This window comes from Myotis lucifugus, unplaced genomic scaffold (genome assembly GCF_000147115.1).
Source record: "Myotis lucifugus unplaced genomic scaffold, Myoluc2.0 scaffold_55, whole genome shotgun sequence".
NCBI classification, from domain to species: domain Eukaryota; kingdom Metazoa; phylum Chordata; class Mammalia; order Chiroptera; family Vespertilionidae; genus Myotis; species Myotis lucifugus.
Window position 1 is genome coordinate 6,500,602 of NW_005871103.1, and position 25,683 is coordinate 6,526,284.

General features: G+C 44.3%; 1 protein-coding gene across 1 annotated transcript in view; it reads left to right on the forward strand.

Annotated features, from left to right (window-relative positions):
• The window catches only part of FHIT (fragile histidine triad), a 235,104-nt gene that overhangs the window by 67,809 nt on the left and 141,612 nt on the right, over window positions 1-25,683 (forward strand). The window contains exon 4 of the mRNA XM_023754063.1: window positions 24,468-24,536. Within this exon, the coding sequence (XP_023609831.1) occupies window positions 24,468-24,536 (69 nt within the window). The remainder of the gene's footprint in view (window positions 1-24,467; window positions 24,537-25,683) is intronic.

A 25,683-nucleotide genomic window follows, 5' to 3' on the forward strand; every position in this document is an offset into this window, starting at 1 on the left:
CAACCACTCTGTCCTATAACTAGTAGTATTCATCCTACAGCACAGGTGAGAAGCGCGGGACTCAGACTAGGGGGGACCTAGCCATGATCACACAGTAAGTAACCCAGCTCAGCTTATAAGCCTGAAGCTGGTGACTCAGGGTCTGAATTCTTCTCATTTTGCTCTCCTAATTATATGGATACAAAAACGCAGCAAATACAACACCAATTTTGTTTGAATTCCTTAAATTCAGATGACAGTGGTATATGTTGAAATCCAAAGTCATTGCCTTTGAAAACAGTTCTGAGTTCTCATTTCATTTCTGGACCTAGCATATAACGTTGGAGCCCTGGTTTCCTCATTTTTAAAAGAAAGGGATTGAAATAGACCATCTCCAAAGTCCCTCCTAGAATTTTACAACTTCTAAACACAAGCCCTGAGATGCCTCTGCTTCTCAATGCCACCCTGGCCTTGAGTTCATGTTCAACTTGAACATGTTCAGCATACACTCACTTAGTAAAATTTTACTGGATGTGCCTACCACGGGCCGACACTCAGCTTTCTAGGTATTTGCCCCAGCTGTTCCTCAGCTCGGAGTGCCGTTTAGTTCTAGCTCCTTTGGGTCTCAGATCCGAGATCTTCCCAGGAGAGCAGTCTTACTCCTGCCCCTTCAGCACGTCCACCGTGTTCCTTTGATGAGGTGTGTGTATTGTCCCCTGAATTGTTTGTGGCCAAAGCACAAAAACCATGATTGTTCCTGCACTGCACCTCATTAAGAAGCCCAGCACATGCTTTTCTCAAGTGGTGTTTGTTGAGTCATTTGTGCGTGAGGGAAGCCGTGTTGAGTTCTGGAAGTCCTGGGCCTCTCACAGGAGGCCGCGGGCCAGCTGGAATCAGGCCTGTATTTTAACAGAGAGGCACAAACACACATTTGGAGAAAACACAACACAGAACAAGGGAAACAAAACCTCTAAATGTGCCGAGCTCCCTCCCTGATTACTGAGGCGGGAATGAATTACGGAAGGACCAAGGCTTCTTGGTTTCTGATTTGTTTTAGGTGTTTGGTTTCTCTCTGTCCCTCTCATCTCCACTATTCAAATTCAAGTGCTCTTTTGTTTGGTTGGAGTTTAAGAGTGAATACTACAATCTCACAAAGACCTCCCATTTGGGCACAAAGGAAGGTAAAAGGGCAGCCTCTGCTTCTGCAGTTTGGCCTTAAAAGCTGAGGCAGGACACGCCTTTAACTCATACACCTTGGCTCATGCCATGGGTGCCAGCACCTCACAATGTGAAGATGCATGAGTGGGTGCCAGGGAGACACCAGGACACCAGGATGTTGCTTGCTGGCAGACCCCTGTGAAGACTTTGTGAAAGGTGGCACATGAACTTGATCCAAAGAATGCAGACAGTGACAGAGGAACTACCAGGATTGGAAAGGTTCGGAATGCTTGGCCTCAGCGGTGGCTTTCAAATTCGGTTTGGCCTGTGCAGGGTGTTGAGGAGAAGACTGAGCATGCTTCTGAGCCCTCTATCCTGATGCCCCCCCATCCCCCCACAAGTTCCACACTATTCCATTGTATATATGGAGATTCCTTCCCTATGCATTTTTGCTTGGGGGAGTTAAGGGGAGGGGTGCCTTGCTAAGAATATGTTTGCAAATGCCTGGGCCAGGGTGTGCAGTCCATGTGGCCCTGCAGGGGAGGGGAGGGCTGGCACACCCAATGGGGCCAGGCTGCAGAGGGTTTTCTAGGTAATGCTGAGGAATTAGACAGGGCCCTGCCACCTCAGAGCCCATGAGCATGTGAGGAGGGGAGAGGATGGGAGGGGACTGTGGCACTGAATCCTGTGCAGTGAATAGATCTGAAATCAATCAACTCTAAGTGCTTGGAAGAGAGCTACAACTGAGAAATGTGCGCACAGGGAGACATTCACACACAGGGGTACATACGCACACATACCCAATGCACACACCTAGACAGAGGGTTACACACAGAGAGAGACCTCAAAACTGAGAGGCACACACACAGAGAGCAGGGGTGGACACAGTGAAAGACATAAGGACACGGGAAGAGGGGATATGCAGAGACTCATACCAGATGCACACACACCCAGTGGCTCCCAGAGAGAGACAGGGCGGTGCACAGAAGGGACACATGGAAACAGACACGCAGCAGACTCTGACCTCACTGCCGGCTTTACTGGTGCCTGCATGGCTCTCATGCTCCGGGCCACTAGCTGACCACCTTCCTAGGTCAGCCAGGGCCAGGCCCCGGATGGCTGGGTGAAGCCCCTGTGTGCCAGGGGCTCCTGAAATCATTCAAATTAGCCAGTTCTAGACCCGCTTCCCTGCCTTATCCATTTCTTTCCACAGAAACCACATAAAGGCCCTTGACCATGGTTCACAGCCCTTCCCCCTCCTGACCGATCCCAGTTCTTCCCCTGTGACCTCCCATGACGTAGCATAAACCTCTCCCCCGTCCTTAACATCTGAGAGCATAACAGACTGTCTTCAATGGCATTCATCTTCCAATCTGTTGGCCTCTCCATACGTAAATAAAAGTAAAACCCGTAATGAAACACTGTCAGATTTATTAGCGGAAGTACAGGGTAGAGAACTGCACCGCATGGACAAGCAACCTAGGAACTTCCAGGCGAGGTGGTGGGGTCAGCCATTCACAGTAGCTGTTGATTCCCAGGATGAGATCCGGGACCAGGTGGATGGAGTCTGTAAGACTGGCCTCCATGAGGGGAATTTAGGGAAGGCAACTGGAGGCCTTGGGTGATGTCATCGAGGCTGCACACTGGTTCACATACCCAATGGCAAGAGTTTAGCGGAAGGGACTGTTGAGGGAAGGTTTTAGATTAATGTCCTCAGGGACTTTGGAGGCAGGGGAAGTCCAAGCCCGTGTCTCAGCTTTGAGGTGAGGTTGTGGTTAGGGGGAAGTGATGTAGGAGAGAAGGCCAGCCGGGAAGGGCTATACTACTGGGGACAGTGGTTGAAGGGGCTTTTCCAGGAGATAGTGCTTGTTGATCCTAGGATGGAGGGAGGCAGAGAGCTCGATGGCTATTGGTGGGGCTGGTGACATGGGGGGGCCTGTCTGGGGCACAGGAACCCTAAAGTTGTGATGGGAACTTAGACATGATGTGCGATAGGAAGTCACCTCCCTAAGATGAGAGGTGGTAGGTCTGATGTCTCTTTTCAGGACTGGGGTCTAGAGGTTGCTGAAGGTCATAGGGACCACAGGTGGATGAGGCATTGCAAGCCGATGCCAGTGTTGTCTTCAGAGTTCCTTGTCTGGGGGGAAGACACTCAGCAGAAAGTGCTAACATATATTTTCCTTCCCCATTTTATCATCAGTTTTTTTGTTGTTGTTTTTTTCTTTTGGAAGCAGTAGTTGTGGCTGTGAAGGTTGTCAACTTGATGACTTAGGGTGTCAGTGAGATGTCAGGGTTCCTACTCAGTAGCAAACCATGGAGTCCTGGAGGCCACAGAGCACAGAGAAGCCACCTCAATGGCTCAGTGGTCTTTCTGTGCTGTGAACCCCACTGAGCGCACACTGGTCCCTGAGAAGGGAGCAGCATCCTCCGGGACGGGCAGGGCTAGGATTGGCCGCTGCCGCCACCACTTCTTCCCTGGCAAGTCCCTTAATCTCCCTACGCCTCGCTGGGCTCATCTGTGACCCACAGGGAATCAATACTCAGAGGATGGCGGTGAGATGTGAAGCTCACATGGTGTCAAACTCTTAATGAAAAGCCTGGCACACAGCAAGGGCTCCCACTGCTGTTCCTGTTTCTGTGTTGAACCATATGAAAGTGGTTGGGTCAAGGCCCTGGCTGGGTTGCTTAGTTGGTTAGAGCATCGCCCAGATACATCAAGGTTCTGGATTCGATCCCCGGTCTAGGACACATATAAGAATCAACCATGAATGCATAAATAAGTGGAACAACAAAATGATGTGTTTTTTTCCCTCTCTCTCACTACCTCTTTCCCTCAAAAAATTACATAAAATTAAATATATATATATATATATACACACACACACACATACATATATATGAGAGTGGGTTGGGTCAGAACAACAAATGGTGGTCATGTCATGTCGCTCAGCCTAACACTATTACTCTGAGCACTGCTATTTCCTGTCTGAAGTTGTCTCACTTCTGGGCCACAGAATCCTGAGAGCTCTTGAGAACTCAGCGTGAGGACAGTGGTTGTCAATGTTAGAATAAAAAGTGTTTGCCAGAGTTATGTGGACTGAAAGGAAGATTTTGCCCAGTACCCGAGAGGTCTGTCCTGGAGGGAATAATGCGTGTTCCCCTCCTGGGGCCTGCAGTGAACTCATCTGAGGTCAGAGCAGAGAGACAAGACAGAGCCATTGAGTTTGCTGCTCCCTGTTCTGGTGGTGGGTAGTAGGGGGTGTGGAAAAGGAAGCAAGTGCTCCTGGGTTGTAGTAAGTACTGGGAAGAAACTGAAAGAGATGATGTATAAGCAAGGTGGGTGACAGTTTTGATTGGAGGGTGGGTCAGGGAAGAGTTTGCTGTGGAAAAGGCATTTGCAAGTGTGGAATTCCTGCGGCCAGAATGTGCCTGGTTTTGTGGGGAAGGGAGGAAGGTCAGGGTGGCTGGCATATATGAACAGGGAGAGGAAGACCCACTGGGAGAGGAGGTCGGGAGGGAGGTGGGAGCAGATCACGAAGAGCTTCTCTGAATCCAATTGTGTTTTTTCTCTGCCATGTAAAACCCAAATAGTCAAGTCCACTTACTGGCTGCAGTGATAATTCTTGTATTTTATATGGTGCCTTTCCTTTAACAAAGCAATTTGCCCCTGTGATTGCATGTGATCCTTAGAACATCCATGGCGAAGGGAGGGCAGAGGGAGGAGGAGGAAGGGTTCCATCCCTGTGTTCACTTTACAGCCAGTGAGGATGCTGCAGAGAAACATGCCCTCAGGTCTCCTTGCCTGCACTCCTGCCTCCACTTCCCCTGTGACCTGGTCTTCCTTGGAGCTTTACCTCCTTTGGAAGAAAGACTGTAAATGTGCAGGTACCTCATTGTTTAATTATGCATTGTTGTGATTTGCAAGGAGGGTAGGTAGCTGTTTAATTCAAGTCACACCCTGCATTCCCCTCCACAACTCTCATTAATTACATGTAAGGCTTGAACTAGGTTAGAGGTGCTAAACAACCGCCTGTGTATTGAATGTGATGTTCATATGTAGACACATTTCACAGATCACAAGTTCTGAAATGCATGTGCGTTTAGCCAAATGTGAGTCGCAGGTTGGCATAAATAGATATTCCTCAATAAATGGCAGCGTGTCACACTGTTCAGCTAGAAGTGTGGGAGCCAAGAAGAAATCACTGACACATCCGAATGTGTGTATTTCTTCTTGTAATTAGTTCTCTTTTCCAGGGTATTAAGTTACTTACATCTATCTCAAGCCTCTGTATCCATGGTAACCATGGTTCTTGCTTTGGGCTAAAGTCTTATAGTAACTGAATGAAAGCCCAGATATCATTGATTCAGTAACGTGGTGGACATTAATGGGATGCCAGGTAGGTGCCCAACTCATGCAAGGCACTGGGGAAGATAGGCAGGGCTTCTGCTTAGAGCAGCGGTTCTCAACCTGTGGGTCGTGACCCCTTTGGCAGTCGAATGACCCTTTCACAGGGGTCGCCTAAGACCATCCTGCATATCAGATATTTACATTACAATTCATAACAGTAGCAACATTACAGTTATGAAGTAGCAACGAAAATAATTTTATGGTTGGGTCACAACATGAGGAACTGTATTTAAAGGGCCAGAAGGTTGAGAACCACTGGCTTAGAGATTAGTAAGGAAGCCAGCAGTGCTATCTATGGAAGGATCGAGATAGAGAAAATCAAAGGTCTTAAGTGAAACTTCTGTAAAGAAGTTAGGGAAAGAAGAGATTACTTCTAGCTGAAGGGACCAAGAAAGGATTCCTGAAATTTACAAAGATAAAGGACTTGTACCTAGAATATTGAAATAACTCTCAAAACTTAACAGTAGAAAAAGTGAACAATCAAATTAGAAAATGGACAAAAGGCATAAAGAAACCTTTAGCTGGACCTTTCGCTGAAGAGGACAACATATGATGGCAAATAAGCACATGAGAAGATGTTCAACATCACTAACCCTTAACAAGATCAGAAAATCAATAGCCCCCAGTGGTTCTCAACCTTCTTAATGCCGCAACCCTTTAATACAGTTCCTCATGTTGTGGTGACCCCCAACCATAAAATTATTTTTGTTGCTACTTCATAACTGTAATTTTGCTACTGTTATGAATTGTAATGTAAATATCTGATATGCTATATGTGTTTTCCGATGGTCACGACCCACAGGTTGAGAACCGCTGCCTAGAGAAATGCAAATTAAGGCAATGATGAGAGATCACTACACACCGAACAGATAAAGTCACAACACTAAATGCTGGCAAGGTTATAGAAAAACTGAATCTCTGTTGGGAATATCAAATGCAGTAGCCACTCTGGAAAATAGCTTGCAGTTTCTTAAAAACCAAACATAGAGTAACCATAGGACCCAGCAATTACACCCCTGAGCATTTACTCCACAGAATGAAAAACTGATGTGCACACACACACCTGTCCATGAATGTGCATAGCAGCTTCATTTATAGTGGCTCAAAACTGGACGTAACCAAAGGCCCTTCAATAGGTGAATAGTGGAACAAATTGTGGTTTTCCTTAGAACACTACTCAGCAATAAGAAGGCGTGAATGATTGACACACATTACAGCTTACAAAAGGTCAAATTATATGTGATTTCATTCATACAGCATTCTCAAAATGACAGGATGCTAGAGCTAGAGGACAGATTAGTGGTGGCAGGCGTGAGGGACAGTGGGAGGAGGCTCTGAATATAACTGTAAAGGGCACAGAGGAGATCTTTGCTGTGATCTTTTGTCCTGTATCTTGATTTCAGTGGTGATTATTCACCTCCACGTGATAAAACAACTTAGAACTATGCACACATTGTACCAATGTCAACATTCTGGGACCATACATATCACCTTGTATAGTAGTTGGAGAAACTTGGTGAATGGTACACTATACAGATCTCTCTCTATTATTTTTGGCAACTTGCTTTGAATCTGTAATTAACCCCAAATAAAAAGTATTTTTTTAGAAACTTACTGATAAAATGATAATCATAGCTAACATTTAGAAAACACCTACTGTGTGCTAGGTTCTTGCTAAGCATTTATTTTATTGCTAAGCATGCAATTTATTCCTAATCTGCAAGGGGAAAATGTATATGAGCTGTATAAAGTGTTGTGTCTGTTCAGATGAGGAAATGGGGGTCTGGAGAAGTCAGGTAAGTGGCTCCAGGTCTCACAGAGAGTAAGAGTTGAGACGAGGATTCAAGCACAGGTGGTCCAGCTCCACTACCTTCTGCTGCCCTGGCTCCCAGGGATGTGTCCATTCCATTGGGCCAGGACATGCATATGACAATGGAAGGATATTGGGATGTAGAAGAATGCCTATGGCAGAGCCTAATCTGTTCTTTCTTCCATTCCTTGGCTGGTCTTCGTACTTGAGAGAGAGTTGCCAAGTGTCTGAACAAGGTACTGTAGAGTACTCCAGGGTCTTGTAGGGCAATGTGGTGGCCTTGACCCAGGTAGAAGGAAAGCTGCCTCTGTAATTGGCCAAGGAGAGTGGAGTTGTTCTCACTTCCAATTGCAGTCAGTGGTTCCAATGAAGTGAACTTTCCCAAGGGGACCCTCTTCTTGTATTCCATGAAAACCAAACATCAGAGAAGGGGGTATTGCAAATAAAATAGGTGTTACCATTCTTCCTCTTCCATTTCTGAGATATAAATCCTCCTCCAGTTTCCATCCTGATTTGTTGAAGTTGGAAATTATTTGTTTCTCTGCTCCCTGTCCAGCTGCCTGACCTCCCCTGGATCCCAGGCTTTACAAAATCTGTGGCTTCTGCCAACCCGGAAATGCTTGGCACTCCCCAGCCTTCTCCTTCTCTGAGTCTGAGCCCAGTTCTCCCTCTGATTCCCATTTCCACTTCACTACCTGCCTCGTGTAAGTAAGTGTTCCCAAATACAATCTGAGCAGAACTGTGTTCTCAAGGATGCACCCTCGGATTTATTGTGATGTCTTGTTTTTCTTCTGACTGGTATAATAGGAAGGCAGGTCTGTACTCAAAACAGTTGGCTCAGTATTCTGGTTGAAACCAGTTAAGTTATCGGAATCTCTCAGGCAGATACCCTGGCAAGGACTGAGTTGCTGAAGGGGAGAGAGGGAATGAGTTAACGGGGTCTTGGAAAGCTCTGCTCTGGAGGGATGGCCAAGTGAGGCCTCTTGTAAAAGGAGAAATGCTGTTCTATTTGTGCAAGGAAAAGCCATTTTTCCGTCTTGTAATTATTATTCTTTGGTTGACTAGGTAGCCAACAGTCTGCTAAAACTCATGTTGGGAGGGTAAATTATGAGACTGGAGCTTGAGCTGGGTTTTGGGGAGTCAGATTTGGGCACAGGAGTGTCAGGAAGAAGGTGGTTCGTGGGAGAGGCACAGGCATAGATTCTTTGAAAAGATGGAGTCCACAGTTGATGTTTGCCTGAGAACCAAAGAGGCTGCCTGTGGGAAGGGCCACATAGAAAGATTCAGGCTGAGATGCTAACTGTGGACACACAGCTGAGGCTGCAGTCCAGAGAGCAAGACACAGAGAGAGGTTCAGAAGGTGGAGGCATGGAGCCTGAAGAGAGGCTTGAAGCACGGCATCTGGAGGCCATCTGCCAGGGGACTCCACCCCTCTATGGTGGTGGTGGTCATGGTCTACCAGGATCCACCGTTGTTGCTGAGGCCACACTTCGAGTCATAAGACAGAGGCCATGAGAAGAATCCGGGTCCCAGGTACTTAGGAGATTTTACTGACTGTGTTGTGGGGCCAGGCTGTTGAGGAAAGAGTCTAGTTCTCCAAAGTAAACTCCCATCAGGGTCACATGACTTGCACACATTAACATACCTCCGGTGCCCCACCCTTTCCAATTCAGCCACCCCTCTCCATCCCCTGGCGGTTCTTCTCACCTTAACAAACCACACCACACCGGTGCATTAGGGATTGTTAACGGGAAAAACCAGAGGCATCCGCCCTTACAGTATCTGATAGTGGTTTGTGCCTTCTTCTCCTGGGTCTCAGCCCTTGCAGAACTCCCCATCTCTCTCAAGGCCCTCATGATATCAAGCACTCCAATGTCTAATATCATATTTTAAATCCTATTACACAGGTCCTCAAAGTAGACATAAAGCCAATGGAGAATCACGACTCTAGTTGTGTAACCACACAGTCCCCACAGTAGGAATTACAGAATGTCTTAGGGTAAAAGAGAATTGTGGGATCATAGGAGACCTTCTGCATGATAAAAAATGAGGCCAGGTATGAGGGAGGGAGGGAGAGTGGGGGAGAGAGAAAGAAGGATCAAGAAAGATCAAAATCTAGCACAATTTTCAGAATAAAAAGGTGAGAGGTCCCTGAGGACATTGATGTTCCAGCTGCATCCTTGCTGCTTTGGTAGGGCTTTCACTGTGGTTCATCTTGACTTGGTGTGATATTTCTCAGGAGCAGAATTTGATTTCCAAAAATTTATCTTCACAGACCTGTCATGGCTTGCTGGTGGAGCTAATTTTAAAAGATGGATTGTTGGTTTATCATACAAATAAAGCCGGCACTGGCAGTAGACAGGGCGCAGCAATATCCTACACCAGTACCAACAAGGCATTTGTTTCTTTACATGCAACAGTGCATAGTCATCCATTGGATAGCCCCTTGACCCGAAGTCAGCCTGAAGGTTAAAGGAAAGGTGTCATAAATGGTCCACCTGAGCTCACCTCCTGCAGAGCCACTCCTGCCTCACTCCATGCCGGAGCGTTTGTGCTAAACTTTCCTGAGATCCCGAGTCTTGTTCAGATTCCTGGCACACTGGGGCTGTTGTTAAGACTCTACTGCACTCCCCTATAAAGGAGGGTTCTGACTAAGTGACATGATGCAGTGTGTCTCCGTTAACGGCCGTCCATGGTGAATCATGGAGACTGAAGTTAGCAAGGGTTCCAATCTGGACTAAAAAAGTTTAGTCCACATAAATCTCAGGGCCTCATTCACCCAACTCACCCAGAAAAAGAAAGATCATCGACTTCTCATATTCTCTAATTTCTGGGCACTGCCTATGGAATCACTCTGTCTCATTGAAAAATAAAGTATATTATGAGAAAAGTGAGGGACAGGTCCAGGGCTCTCTGCACTGCCTGTTTTCTTTTTATTATTATTGCCTGAGCAGTATTCATTGTTTGTGCCTCAAAGCCACCAGACAGGGTCCTACAAATCTCCCTGGCGCCCTGTGTGGGAGCCAGGCTGAGATGATATGTAGCCCTCTGGATGCTCCCAGCATCATCATTCTAGACCCAAACTGAGATGTGATTTAGACGGTCCCTATAAAACTGGGATCATTGGCCTAATCAGAGCCATTTATCCTGTCTTGGGCTATCAAATCAGTGCTCGTGGGTTGCGGGGAGATGGGGGTGGGGCTGGGGGTGTTTGTTCTGGTATATTTCACAATGACGACTTTGAAGAGAATCTCATTTAAGAAGTGAATGCTCTCTGTAGTGTATGGGGCAGAGCCCTGGCAGGAAGGCACAGTTCCACTTAGCAGCTCTGTAGGTTGAGATCTGGACCATCTGAAAAGAGGATGTCGTTTCTGAAGGCAAGACTCCAAAACAAATGCCTGCTCACTTGAGTTAGAAGGAAAATATAACCCTCTAAAATATGGTCCCGCCTAGTTCCTTCTAATTCAGGGACACCAGCAAACGAAAAGGCATATGCACCGAATGAAAAGTGGGATGTGAAAAAAAACCCAGCAAAGAAATATGATAAAATTTGGATCACACCAGCTTCTATTTATGCTGAATATTTTACTTTGTTGAAGTCATTCGTGAAAATAGCCATATTGGAATGTGAAAAATCTTACATTCAGCTCGTGTGAGAGGAAGATAATGTTCATTTGAGAGATTTTGCAGTCACAGTCAAAGCAAGGAGTGAATTACTCAGAGCAAACCATGGAGTGGAGCGGAGGGGGAGCCCCACTATGAACGCCCAGCCGCTTGCCGCAGCGCCGATGGTGAATGCTGCCGTCTCTGAGTGCTCCCAGCAGACCGGAGATATTTATTCACACTAAAGAAATGCAGCTTCTAACTATGTGGAATGACTCCCTCCTGACAAAGTTTAAGTAAATTGTGCCAACCCCCGATAAAGCAGACTGACATGTCACGAAGTGACAGCTGCCACGTCAACACGTTTCCTCGTCGCCGGCAGCGGCTGTGATCCGGAGCCTGTCACACCGCAAAGGAGCTTCATCCCTTGATTTCTCCTGGCGTCGCCTCCCCTGTCTAGTTAAACCACCTGGTCTTAGCGGTTGGACACAGGGAGAAGAAATAGATCGTGGTGCTTTAGTTATTTGTAAAAGCATCTACTTTAGGGAACACAATTGGCAAATTTATTTGAAATAGATCAACCTTTTGAAATGATAATGACATAAAATTACATCAAGCCGTTTCCCTAACCAGTAACTCCCACTGAAAAATAATGTGCGACAGAGTGAGCTTGAGGCCCAGCTTAGGATCTTGTCTGGATTCAGTGACCTCGGGGTGACTGTTTGATACTCGAATCATGTGTCTGTCTCCACATCCAGGAGTGTCCATGGTGGGGTATCCTGACCTCCCCGAACTCATAGGTCTGCTGCTGGGCTCTCCGTTAGCACTAGAAAGGGAGCCAGCACAAGCTTGCCCTTCACGCCTGACCTTTCCGGGTTTCTCATTACTTTTATTTAAACCCCATATTAAAGGTGAAAACTGTAGTAGTGAAGCACTCGGCTAGTGAGATAACTAGGAGGCGCCGTCTTCATAATTACTGTGTCACTGTCTCTGGAGGGACATGAAAGCTGGTCTTGTCCCTTTAACAGGACAAGTTGCTAATCCCCTTAACATTTCCCTCCCCCCTTTGGACTGATAATATTTCACAATTTTTTTGCTTTGTAACATATTCCTAAAGGGAGACTTAACCAATAATGCGCAGATTATGGAAATGATGTTTATTAAATCAGGGGCGAGGTTTCTGGAAAGCCACAGACCTGCTCAGAATTTGTAACCTCCATCAGAGACTTCATTTGAATGTTTATTCATGGAGCAGTAAACGTTTGTTTTTATCCATTTTATTGAAACATAAATTAAAGAACTGTAATTATGTGTAGGGCAAACAGTAAATATGCATTTGTCACAAAAATGAGTAAGACAAGGAAAAATGCCATCATTGCTTCATTTGCATCCAGATCCTTTACTGTCTAACAACAGAAAGACCCAGAGGGACTACCTCTGCAGATTAATGTTCTGATATGGTGTGTAAATCAAAAATACACATTCTAGATAGTCTTTTTAGCAAAGAGAGATCGGGGAAGTAATTTATGAAGGTCAGAAGCTACCCAAAGAAAGGGTGGGTTTCTTCTCTCGTGAGAGAGAACTGCAGTGACTTTTATTAAAGTTAATGCGGAGCACAGAAGAAGTCCCCTTGGCAGTCTCTGTGATGCTGATTGTTTTCAGGATGAGCTATTTGCCTAGCATACTTGACCAGTTTTTAAAAAGGACTTACATGAAGCTGGAAAGACAAGACCTTCAAACTTACATGGTGATAAAAAGATACTTTTCAGTGGGGAAGAAAGGTGCAATCATAATGGCTCAGCATAGGCCACATCCTTGTATGTGCAAGAATTCTCAAGAGAGGGAAAAGAGTGGCTAAGAGAAACTGTGCATACGAGGCTTCTTTGTCCTTTCTTTATAGCAATCTAGCAAATTAAAAACACTTGAGTCATCCATCCACCCATCCATCCACCTACCCACCCACCCACCCATCCTTCCATCCACCCACCCACCCATCCATCCACCCATCTACTCACCTGTCCATCTATCAATCTACTCATCTATTCAGCCATCCATCTACCCATCTATTTATCCATCCATCCATCCATCCATCCATCCATCCATCCATCCATCCATCATTTACACACTATGTCCTCTAAGCTAGAAACTTGGAGTGAGGGTAGGAAATAATGAGAGAGATAGAGTAAGGAATTACCCAGAGTTCAGGAGTAATGGAAGAGAAACCTATAATTATTGATGCTTTATGAGGAAAATGTAATAATTGAGAAACATACAAAGAATCAGAAATCCTGAAGTCTGGAGAGTCTGAAGGCTCTACAGAGGAGGTGGCATTTGAACTCACTCAGAAAAACTGAGGGGAAGTGGGAAAGAAGCAAGGGGAAGGGAACTCTACAACAAGGGAAGAACACTTTTTAACTTTTCTTACCAAGAATATGTACTGTCAACACAGCGACTGTAACGATGGCTGATGAAATACAGGTTGGACAAATGCTGAGACATTCTTTGCATCTTTTGAAAGTCATTTTACTGGAGGTGTCTCTAAGGTGCTGTCCCGGCATAGCAGCAAATAGAGCTAGTTTCACAAAGAACCTCTGACCTCCTGCATGTGGGGCTGAACAGGTGGACTCTTGATCCCGAATGGTCTACCTGGCGCTCCACCTATCTTGTTGCATGAGTATAACCCAGCACAGCAGGAATGGCCATGTAAGAGGTTTATTATGATTTTATAGACCTTCCTTGAGTTTGTCAATTTTTTAAAGGGAAATTATTATAAATTCTCTTTTGCTGAACAGTTTTAAGAACTTGAAGCTGTTATGTCACTGAAAGTCAACCATTAACTAAAAGATAATATAGAATATTTATAGCAGATTGATTCTCACATTTGTAAGAAATGTGTTCCCTCCTGGGCCTCTCTTACAGAAGTGCTTCATATTCTAAGGATGGGTAGTGTGGGGGACACAGTGGGCTTATACTCTGCTAGGCTGCTAGTGCCATGCCTGGTTCTGGAATCCAGCAAACCACTCACTCCGCCTCCCCATGCCTCTGTTTCTTCATCTACAACTTCTCTCATCTTGCCTCATCTTTTGAGTGGAGATAGTACCAGTATCCTTATGCCTGATATTATTGTGAGAATTATATGAAAAACAGCTGAAGTATTTAGACCGATGCTGGCGTATTCTAAGTATTCAGTAAACTCTAGCAATTATTGTATTTCAAGACAGTGTATATTTCTAGTCTGAATCTATTTCTAACAACCTGCTTCTTCTCTGAACCAGAAGGCTTGGCTCTGCAGTGAGCCTTCCTAAATATATTCTGCTCTGGATCCTCACCAACCCCAAGGCCTGGGTTTCCTTCATGACTGGATTCCGCCTTACTTGGTTGGGAAGGCCTCAGCTTCTGTTACTCGGTGTAGGGTCAGCGTGAGAACGCTGCCAGGTATTTAGGTGTGAAATAAATGTCTCTGAAAGTACTGCTGCTCCCAGGGCCTCGAACACCTTGACACAACCAACTCAGGACAGAATTAGGAATCTGTCCAAAGGCACAGGCACCGGTGCTCTCTAACTACCTTGTCAGTGAGCCCCTTCCTGTAGGATGTCAGCAGTGCTGAGGCGGCTGGTGCGCCCTTCATGAAACATGAAACTGCTTTCCACGGGCTCTGACTGCTCCAGGCAAATTGAGAAACTAACGGGGGGAAGGTAACGGGCTAATTTAGTTTCTAAAAACACCTCCCAGGATTTGTGGGGACCCTGAGCGTTCTGTGGCTCTCAGTTGTGTTTTTCAGCCAGCTGTGAGTTATAACAGCACATCACTAGAGGGATGGTGCTCCTATGATATATGGGAGCAGTAAATCAGCTAAGCATCATGGCCTTGATGATGTATGGCTCCAAACTACAATATGAGTTTAAAGGAGATTTTAGCAACCAGAGAGCTTTTAAATTTCAAATTTTCTAAAAATTAAGGTCTTGGTAAGTCAACGGAAAGCAAGAGGATGGAATCTGATGTTGTTCAAGTGTCACTGAACTCAGAGAGCCGGGGGCGTGTCTGTTCCTTTTGGCTTTCAGCTCACAAGGTGGAAGTAATTGGCAGGTTCTTCAGCGTCTCCTCCAGGAGAGGAGAATCCTGGGGAACTGAACAAACAGGAGTGAGTGTCAACGCATCTTTGCCAATCAATTTCCCCTTCTTCCACTCTGCAAGCCGCAGAGGAGCTCCTTCTTGTCCCAAAGTCCTGGATCGAGTGAGATGCTGTGAGAGGCTTCGGGCAAACCCATGAGAGATTATTTTTGTTTTCTTTGTTCTAAGGAACTCTTCCAGTGAAATTCAGAACAAAAAAACAGTGAAAAAAGTAGATCAACTTCCTCACCCATTGCTCACAAATTCAAAACGGACACACAGGAGAAAACTCGCCTTTTCTGTCATTTGTCTTTGTGAAGGAAGCACTCATTGCAAATGAGCAGAAAATAAAAAGTGGATGGCACGCGGGCTGCTCAGCCCAGCAGGAAACGGAGCTGTTGTCATGGTTCCATCATCTTCCCCGTTTTAACAATGTGTTTGTAGGATGCCAATGTTGCTTATGAGAATGTACCCATTTTGTTAAAAAACAATTCGCTTTTGGGGGTGAGAAAAATCACTGTCAATTAAGACAGCAGGTGCTGAGAGAACTTCTCCTCCTCCTCCACCTCCTTTTTAAAATCCTGCTGCAGTAAACAGACCGAAATGAGAAATCTCTCTACTGTTTGTGTAATAGACCCACCAGGAACAGCGAGAGACAATTACATTTCAAGTGGCTTCTTCTACTTGCCTTGACTAAGTGAATTAGAAGGACGAATGGGGGTAGAGTTACTGCCAGGTGGAGAGAAACATCTGGGCATGAAGAATGAACACAGTCTCCCCTCCCATTATCTTGTCTCCAGTTTTTCCTCCTCCGGTAGAGTCTAACGCAAATTACTATAGATTTTTGGTGTCCACCTCCCACTCCCCCCTGATGCAAAGGGCAGAACATCCTGTTTCCACCAAATAGAACCACTTACTGACTCAAAAAGAAGTCCCCGGGTTCTTTGCTCCCATACTAGCAGCCTAACTATGTAATCTGGGTAACGAAGACATGGGAATCGATGCATCACCCACTACCTGAGGCTGTCAGTCGAACAGTATGAATGAGGCTGGCCTGGTGTCTAGAGTGATGTCAGCTGTTTCAATAGTTGCTAGAACTTCTTGGGAGAACATTGCTATATCATTTAATTATTTCTCTCTCATAAGGTAAAAAGCTTTACTTACACTCATTTTAAGTTAGTACTCATTTTAAGGTAGTCTCAATTATAACATTTGCTACCGTTTATATAAGAACCTCTTATGCTAGTAACTGTGCATATATAAGTATTACCACATCCTCACCAAAACACGAAGAAGTGGGAACAATTACTGTCTCCATTTTCCGAATTGAGGAAACTGAAGCTTACCGAGATTGAGTAAATTGCCCAAGGTCACCAAACTGGGTCAAAGTGGCAGAGCTGGGATTCTGAGCCAGGGTAAGAGGATGTCAAATCCCATCTTTGTTATGCTATCATACCTTCCAATTAAATAACTATTATTGTGGATGACCATATGTCTTCGTTTATTTGGACCAGCCCAGATTGAGGCTTATAGTCATAAAGGGGCCAGTGTAGTTATAAACAGTGCCTCCTTTCACTCCCCAAATTTTGCTTTGGACAATAAATTATATGCCCCCTCTAACTAGTAGTATGCTCTATGCTGTGAGATCTTATTTCTGCTGATTCTAAGTATTCTCATCTGCCTCTATGGGTGGGCTTGGGGGGGCAAAGAGTAAAGGAAAGGAGGGAGGCAGAGTCTTAGGAAGTTCTTGTGGGAAAATGTTCTAACTGGATCATGTGCTTATTGGCCATTGATGCATCTTCTTTGGAGAAATCTCCATTCATCCTTTGGCTATTTTAAGTTGGGATTTTTGTCTTTTTATTATTGAGTTGAAATAGTTTCTTACATGTCCTAGATACAAGTACCTTACCAGATGTATGATTTGCAAAACTTTTCTCCCTTTTCCTTTTTGTAATGGTGTCCTTTGAGGCACAGAGTTTTAAAAGTTTGACTTGGTTCACCTCCTTCCACTTCTAAGGACCCCGTGCTTACATTGGGCTTAGCTGGGTAACCCAGGGTCATTCAGACTGTCTCTATTTTTTTAATATATATTTTATTGGTGTTACAGAGAGGAAGGGAGAGGGATAGAGAGCTAGAAATATTGATGAGAGAGAAATATTGATCAGCTACCTCCCACACTCTCCCCACTGGGGATGGAGCCCGCAACCAAGAATCGAATCGAACCTGTGACCCTTCAGTCCACAGGCCGACACTCTATCCACTGAGCCAAACTGGTTAGGGCTGTCTCTATTTTTAAGGGCAGACGAGTAGCAACCTCAATCCATCTGCAACCTTATTTCTCCTTTCCCGTGGAACCTAACCTATTCACCAGTGTGGATTAGGATGTGGACCTATTGCAGGGGTTCATTGTCTGCCTACCACAGCCCTGTGTTTGTTGTTCTTAAGAATCAGGTTGACCTCCTGTCATTGCTCATTGCAGATCTGAGGGAGAGAGCTTCAGGCTGGGCCAGCTGGGGGAGGTTGCAAGGACACCAGTTATGAGCAGGGTAGCTCTCTAGCCTCCCCTGCCCTTTCCCCACCAGGATTTGATCCCCTCTCATTGAATTGCAATATATTCTAACAAAGATAAAGACAGCAACGTCACTAAACTGACCATCTTCAGGTGAGAATGGGGTAGAATAGATGTGTTCAGAAGGATGGCGGGAGAAGCACAGGTGGCACAAAGGATGCAGGGCCTGTGAAAATGTCTTCGGTGGGATTAAAGCTCAGAGAGCTCCTGCCATTGGATAAAACCCAGAGGTAACAGAAAGGACTTTTATAGCTGAGATTTGCTCAAGCAGGGGGGCCAAGAAACGGTGAATCTGCTACTTGGTATAAATTCAATAAAATTACTAAATGCGGGGGGAGACTTGACATTGATAACTTTGTTACTCTATATAATATTTTGGGAGTGGCTTTCAACTAGGAAGCAGTGAGGTGGAAATGGAACTCAGATGATAACACCCTTGTCCTAAGTGAATTCAAGACCCTAGGCCAGGGGTGGGCAACCTTTTTGTGAGTGCGTGCCAAAACCAGAAAAATCTCTGACTCAAAATTCTTCTGCGTGCCAACCCTAATTTTTTCAGAACATGTTACGCCTACTTGATATCTCTTAAGGTGTATGTATGTGAAGAACCTTGAAGAAATAATAAAATTCATTCGAGCGACAAAAACACAGTATATGATGATGAAAAATACATTTATTTTTTAATGTATACATGTACACTGATAGTCCGACAGAAAACTTTATGACTCCGTTTGATATTATCAGTGGGACTTTTGCTGCTGCATCACTGATGACAGAGATTTTACATCAGGTTTATATTTTGTGACCTTCAGAGATATGCACGAGCTACTACTTTCATCCATCAGGCTACTCCTATTACAAGACTTAACAAAATTCATCACTGAGAACAAAGATTCACAAGCGTATGTGGATGAAACCAAAACACTGGTCAGATTTAGGAAGGCAGGGAGAGTTAAGGCAGAGGCATAGAAATTGCTCTTTCCGTCTCTCGTCAATCCATGTCTGTGGTCTTTAAGATAACTTGTTATGTAAAATTATTTATTTATCTAAGATGCACCTACACTGAATTTATCTGAAAAATAAAAAAGTCGATATTAAGAAAAAAATTGTAAGTGGAAGATTATAAGAGAGGGTTTTGCATGCCAGCAAAAGTTACTGGTGTGCCATGTTTGGCACACGTGCCAGGGGTTGCCCACCCCTGCCCTAGGCAAAGGCAAGCCCCTATCCCATGATCCTGAAAGGACTTAATGGATGTGATCAAAGACATTATTGAGAAATCGGGGAGCTTGGGAGAGGCATCAAGAGGCCAGCGTGGAGATGTCATATTTGGAATGGGGAGAAGCAGGTGGCCTCCTGAGAGATGTTGTCATTTGGTCAAGAGCAAACACCCTGATGCCTAATGACAGACTTGGTTCAGATTTTAGCTCTTGGTCCCTCCCTGAAGGAGCTTGGGCAAGTCACTTAACCTCTTTGGTCTAATTTGTCGCCTGGAAATGGCTGTGCATTTATTAACTGTCTCTTGGGAGTATTGTAAGGGTTCATTGAAGTAGTGATTGTCAATCAGCCCAGGGACTGATTTCAAGAAATGTTAATAACAACAATTACCACTACTAATGATGATAATAATAATTGGTGAAACTAGTGGCTCCAGGAACCTTACACCAGTGTTTTCTAGAGTGATTTTCTCCCTCCTCTGCAGCTGCTCTTATAGATATTTTTTGCAAAACTCCTTGGAAAAGTTGTCTGTGCTTATTTATCTCCCTTTCTTCATCCCCCATTCGCTCTTCAATCGACATCAGTTTTTTTTTAAATAACAGCTTTATTGAGATAAAATTCACATAACATAAATTCACTTCTGTTAAGTGTACAATTCCATGTGTTTTTTTGTGTATTCATAAAATTTTGCAACCATCACCACTATCTAATTCTAGAATATATTCATCACGTCCAAAAGAAACCTTGTGGCCATTAGCAATCACTCCCCATTCCTTCCGGCAACTGCTAATCTACATCCTGTCTCTATGAATTTGCCTGTTCTGGACATGTCATATAAATGGAATCATACAATAGTTGGCCTCTTGTGTCTGGCTTCTTTCACTTAGCATAATGCACAAAGTATCATTCTTTCGCTCAGCAGTACTTTGTTCCTTTTTAAGGCCAAATCACATTGTCTGGTTATGCCACACTTTATTTTTTCATTCATTATTGATGGACACTTGAATTGTTTCCCTTGTTTGGGTATTATGAATAATGCTGCTATAAATATTCATGTACAAGTTTTTCTGGGGACGTATGTTTTCATATCTGTTGCATACATACTTACAATGGAATTCTGAGTCATATGGTCACTGTATGTTTAACTTTTTTAGGGGCTACTAAACCATTTTCCAAAACAGCAGCGCCATTTTACATCTCCACCAGCAATGTATGAAGGTTCTAGTCCACATCCTCGCCAGCACTTATTGTCTTGTGTGTTTTTTTAATACTCATCCTAGTGAGTGTAAAATGATATCTCAGTGTTGTTTTGATTTGCATCTCATTAATGATTAATGTTGGTGAGCATCTTTCATGTGCTGTTCAGCTAGCTTTCAGCAATGGTGGCACTGTTGATTAAAATTCTTCCTCTTAACATTCTTTTCTCAGCCTTTAAACTTACCCTCTTTTTATTTGCCTCCTTCCCCACTGTATCCCTAACCTGAATCCTACTTCTTCTCTTCCCAAAGTACAAATGCTGAAGTGTCTCAATTCTGAATTTTTAGCTCTGCCCGCTGTTTTTCTTCATGGCACCTATTTCCACCTAAAATTAAATCATATATTTATTCATACAGTTGTTTCTTTTCTTCACTGCCCATTGAGTTGTAGCCTTATGGGGTCTGTCTTGTTCATCACTATATCTCTGGTTATAGACTAGCACCTGGAAATAAATATTTTTGTAAAAATAAGTGTATTAGAAAAAAGTAAATGGATGCTATGTGAATAAAGAACAGGTTCCATAAGTAAGTTTCTAGATTGCTAAAGGAACAAACTTAACTTTCCCTTTAAAAAAAATATTTTGTTATTGATTTTTAGAGAGGCAGGAAGAGGGAGAGAGTGATAGAAACATCAATGATGAGAGAGAATCATTGATCAGCTGCCTCCTGCATGCCCCCACTGGGGACTGAGCCCACAGCCCAGGCATGTGCCCTGTCTGGGAATTGAACCATGACCTCCTGGTTCATAGGTCCACACTCAACCACTGAGTAATCTCCTGGGCTAACTTTTTCACCTACTCCTCTCAGATACTTTAATATGCTAGTCAACATTGTAGAATTTATTTGACCCCGAAAACTTTTTGGTATGCTTCCATACCAAAAATTCTTAGGTGGAAATAAGTGTCATGAATTTTTTAAAATACTTTTTCAACTCAAGCAGCTAAACTGCTTGAGACCCTAGCAATTTTTAAAACCTCGTAAAAAAAATAAAGTCTAGCAAAATTTTGTAGTGTTGTATTAATAGGAGGCTTTGTTAGCACGTAGAAAGTAAGTTGTGGTCACTAAGGCACAGTATTGTTATCAGAGAATTGCATGGGTGGAATTTCTCTGTTGCTAGTGGGAGTGGGTTTCTTATGATATCTTGAGAAAAAGAATTTTCAAAGACGCTCATGGGAGAATGAGTGCTTTTGATTTGTGTAGAGTTATATCTCTCTGTTTGCAAAGGCCCATTTCCCTTAAGCCAGTCCTGGAAAAGGTGCAGCCAGGGTTCAGCAGAGCTAAAAGCAAAGCCAGTGTCCAAAGTTTCTGTTCCGTGATGGAGCTGAGTCCGGCACAGCAGCACGCTAATTCCAGTCCATCAGTCAGTTGGGTGCGGCCACATGGCTGTGGGCATGTGGATGAATGTAGGGGAGTGCACCACCTGCAAAATGAGAGCCAGGAGCATAAGAGGGCCAAGAGGAGGGAATATCTTTGTTCAGGAGCTTGTGTATTTCAGATTTCTCGCCCTTGCAGTGGCCACGCCTATTCTGGCCAAAGACATGCTCCCAGGTATGATTGACAGCTAATCACCTTCCCCACATCATTCAGACCTTACTGGGCATGCACCTATTGTCCACTCCCTTCCTCCAGAGATCTGTGGGGAACAGACCTGGAGCGTATTAAACTGCAGCTTTCTGGCAAAGCTGTACAAATGGCATGTCTATATTACCTGGCCTTCTCTTTGCTCCATTCCTGTTAATTAATTAATAACTAGAGTAATTACAACGGTATCAATATGAACTCATTAAGAATAGGTTATGTAAAACCCCTATCTGTGCTATTCATAGGGTTTTTATCAAAATGATAGTCTATCAGAAGGCCTTGGCAATGTATTCCTTCACAACAGTGAGATTGTGAGCTGGCTTTATCGTGTTTTAATCATGATTTCTCTTTTCTGGGAAGTGGAGTGGGTTGTCAGGATCTTGAGATCAGTCTGTCACTTAAAAATTTATGTTAAGACATTTGGCTGGGTTGAGATCTATGCCCTTGAGGGAAATTACCTGTACAGTAAACTGTTTCCTGTCATCGGTGTCACAGTGAATTTCAAATGTTACCAATACTCAAGAGTGGCACTTCCAGGACTGGGTGGTAACAGCCCATAGAAATAGCCCTGAACTCTAAACCCAGGAGAGCAAGGTAAATATAAGAAGGCATGGAGGGGCCTGGTCCCTGGAGGTCTCCCTACTGTAAGTTCAAAGCCAGCTGTATGTCACAGAAGGTGGCCAGAGTATAGGAAGCCAGGGAAGCATTCAGTCCTGGGTCTCTACTAATGCAACAGGGCAAGCAAAACAGTGAGATCTTGGTGCTCCCATTAGCACAGTTGGCAGGAGAGGGGTTCAGGAACCAGTGGTTTTCAAAGTATAGTCCTGGACCAGCAATACTGGCATCACTGGGAGCTGGTAAAAATGCAGGTGTGAGGGGCCGGTGGTCTTTGTTTCGTCAAGTCCCAGGTGCATGTTCAGGTAGAGAACCACTCGTGAAAGCAACAGAAATAAGCTGGAGCGGCAGAGAAACTTTAACCAGGCGTCGTTCAAGGAGCCTCTTAAATATCTTTCCTGCTGGTGTGGGAACCATCCTGGAATCTGATGCTAGTGCAGCTACCTGTTGAGCCCTGCCTATGTACTAAGCGCATAATAAGTACATGCTTAGCTGCTCTGATCCTCTTAACAACTCTGTGAGATAGAAACTGCAATAATCCCCATCATGGATGAGGATACTGAGATACAGGCCTTAGGAGGCAGGGCCACAGCTTGTGAGTGTTGGGTCCAGGGTTTGTGTTAGGCAGTTTGGCTACAGAACCCTGATCTGATATCTGACTATTAGATGACAGACGAATGGGGGAAAGGGAGGGAGGGTGGGAGGGAAGGATACCAGCAGGTTTGGAAGTAAAGACTGAAGGCTTTTTTTCCTGGGCTTGCTTTAAATCAACCAGCCATGACTTCAAAAATTTCACCCTGGGCCTGTCTGGCCCTGCTTGCTCCTAAGAATTTGGTTCCATGGGAAATTTGTGATTTACTTTTCCCTGTTTGCTTTTCTCCCTATCTCCAATGCTCACATGGTCTTCGTGAGTTAAGCATACACTCATCCCAGTTGCCAAGGAATCCATGTCTGGCTTTATCATGGAGAATATTCTGGCGAAAACATGTCACTGTGTGTGACTGTGTGCTGAGGGGCTGATGCGAAGCTCTCTGCTTTGTTCACTTTGGGCCACCCTGCTCCCTGCCTTCCCTTAACAGCATAGCATCTCTCCCCTTTGTGTGCAAAGCCCCAGGGACACGTCATCTCACCTTCTGCAGAGGCCCTTCGTGGCCTAGGCCTAACCGCAGTAATCAAGGAGGGGCGGGCGTGATCAGGGACTGAGGAGGCTTGATTCTTTGTCTGCCTCTCCACATTTAGGCTTTTCATTGTCATTTTCCTCCCCGCGGGTTGTAATAAACACTAAACACGTGAACACAGCTCAAGGACAGGAACGAGGTTTAGCTTCAGCCAAGGGACAATAGAGGCTATTTGGAAAGTCAAACTTTCAAATGGCAGTTTAGCCTTGAAGAATATATTGAAATAGATGTGCTGTGTGCCTTGAGTCACAATCTCCGCATAATTGCATTGCTATGTATATTACCTGGGTACTTTCGTAGGCTAAAGGCATGGGCTGTTTGAAAGATTAACATCACAGGGTCCGTGTATGTGCTGATGAAAAAGGCGGGGCAGGAAGCAGACCCTCTGGCTTTTTGGGCTGACCCTGCACTTCCTGTGGGGCCTGCACCTCCAGGTTTATTCAGAGCATTAAAGGAGATAACTGCCAAGCACACCGTTTCCTTACCATCATAATTAAAAGTTTAATAAGTAAGAATTATTTAAGTCGTTATTATTTGCTTATTATTTGAAGCCCGGATTCTGTAATTCGGCCCATATTCTAACATACTTTCCCTCATTTGTTCTTTACTTATGCAGTTCTCTGTTTTAGTCAATTCTTATTTCCTGTCAGTTTCAGAGGCGCTGTGGTCACCTTTTAAGACATGCTGTCATTTCAAAGCACTGGCTAAATACAACCAAGACTGACAACTATGAATAATTCCACGGAGCCCCTAAAACACTCTGGCATTTCACTCAGAGCCTCATATATGCCACCAAGTTGTTCTTCTTGTTCTGTGCCTCTATTCTCCGTAGACTTCGCATCCAGTTACCAGAGAACGCCATCTTCCTCTGAGCAATAATCCCGCAGGGACCATGAGTAAATGGGCTTCGTGAGGGCATCACTGTCAAGTGTGAAAATATATGGGGAGATAATCACATTTTCTTTTTTCTTTCTTTGTATATTTCCAGCACGTTCACATCCACATTCTGCCCAGGAAGGCTGGAGACTTTCACAGGAATGACAGCATCTATGATAAGGTAGGTCTGCTCGCTCTGATCTTACTGTTTGATTACGGGCGCTGTCCATGTGCTGAAATCACCCTGAATAGGTACTGGCGTAGAGATGGTCCTGGATTCCACCCAACAATGACTTGGGAAGCAGCAGTACAGGTGAGATAGCCCCAAACAGCCATTATGGGAACTGAAGACAAAGGAATTTATAATGATTTCTTTTTCAAATGAAACTGAGCAAAATCTTAATACTCTTGTGATTTCTGACTGTTATTTATCAGAATGCTAAATGTTTGCATGGAGACATGTTCCAGTGTCTCCATAGGAGAAAATCTACATGACAACCAATGGAAATTAAGGGCATTGATATATGATTATTTTAGTCAAATGCTACATTTAATGTTTAAATACTTTGGACTTCAGCTTGTCTCTCCTTATAGCATTTATTCCAAGTCAAACTTTGAATTATCATTAGCAAAAGCTAAGTTGGTTTGAATGATATAAGTGTAACCCATATATTATCAGCATTTTAGCAGTTAGCTGATTTCTAGATACTTCCATTCAAAGGTATAAATGTGAAACCACTACGAAGATCATTCAGCAAGAGTCAGGTGATCTGCTCCTAGGATCTCATGTACATGAGCACCTTCAGGCATCTGTACATTTAGAGCAGGGGTGGGGAACCTTTGGCCCATGGCCACATAAGACCCCGGAAATCATTTGGTCTGGCCCTGCCAAGGCATTGGGGGTGAGTTAATTAAATGTTTGACCAAATATGGCAGGCTAATTTTTAAGTTGGCAATTTTGTATGGCCTGAGAATGATGTTATAAATATCCAAATGGCCCTTGGCCCTGATTTAGAGCACATAGCCTATGGTGGATCAAGCTGGTATAAAATATAAGATAATTTCAATTTGACTATTTATTGTAGCCAGTGAAGGGTAAATATGTTCCCCACATATAAGATCAGATCAGATGGCAGTGGCACCTGGAGTGCTTGGTTAAAAAGGCCGTGAGGTTGTTTCTGGATGCAACAAGGAAAATGCTGTGATTGATTAGCAATGTCTGCCATGGTATCAATAGGAGAAAGGTACCAGTTAGCCATCTATTTGACACTCGTGTTCTAGCCCTTTGAGAATGATTTCTAAAGTACCCAGTTTCCCTGGGTTAGATG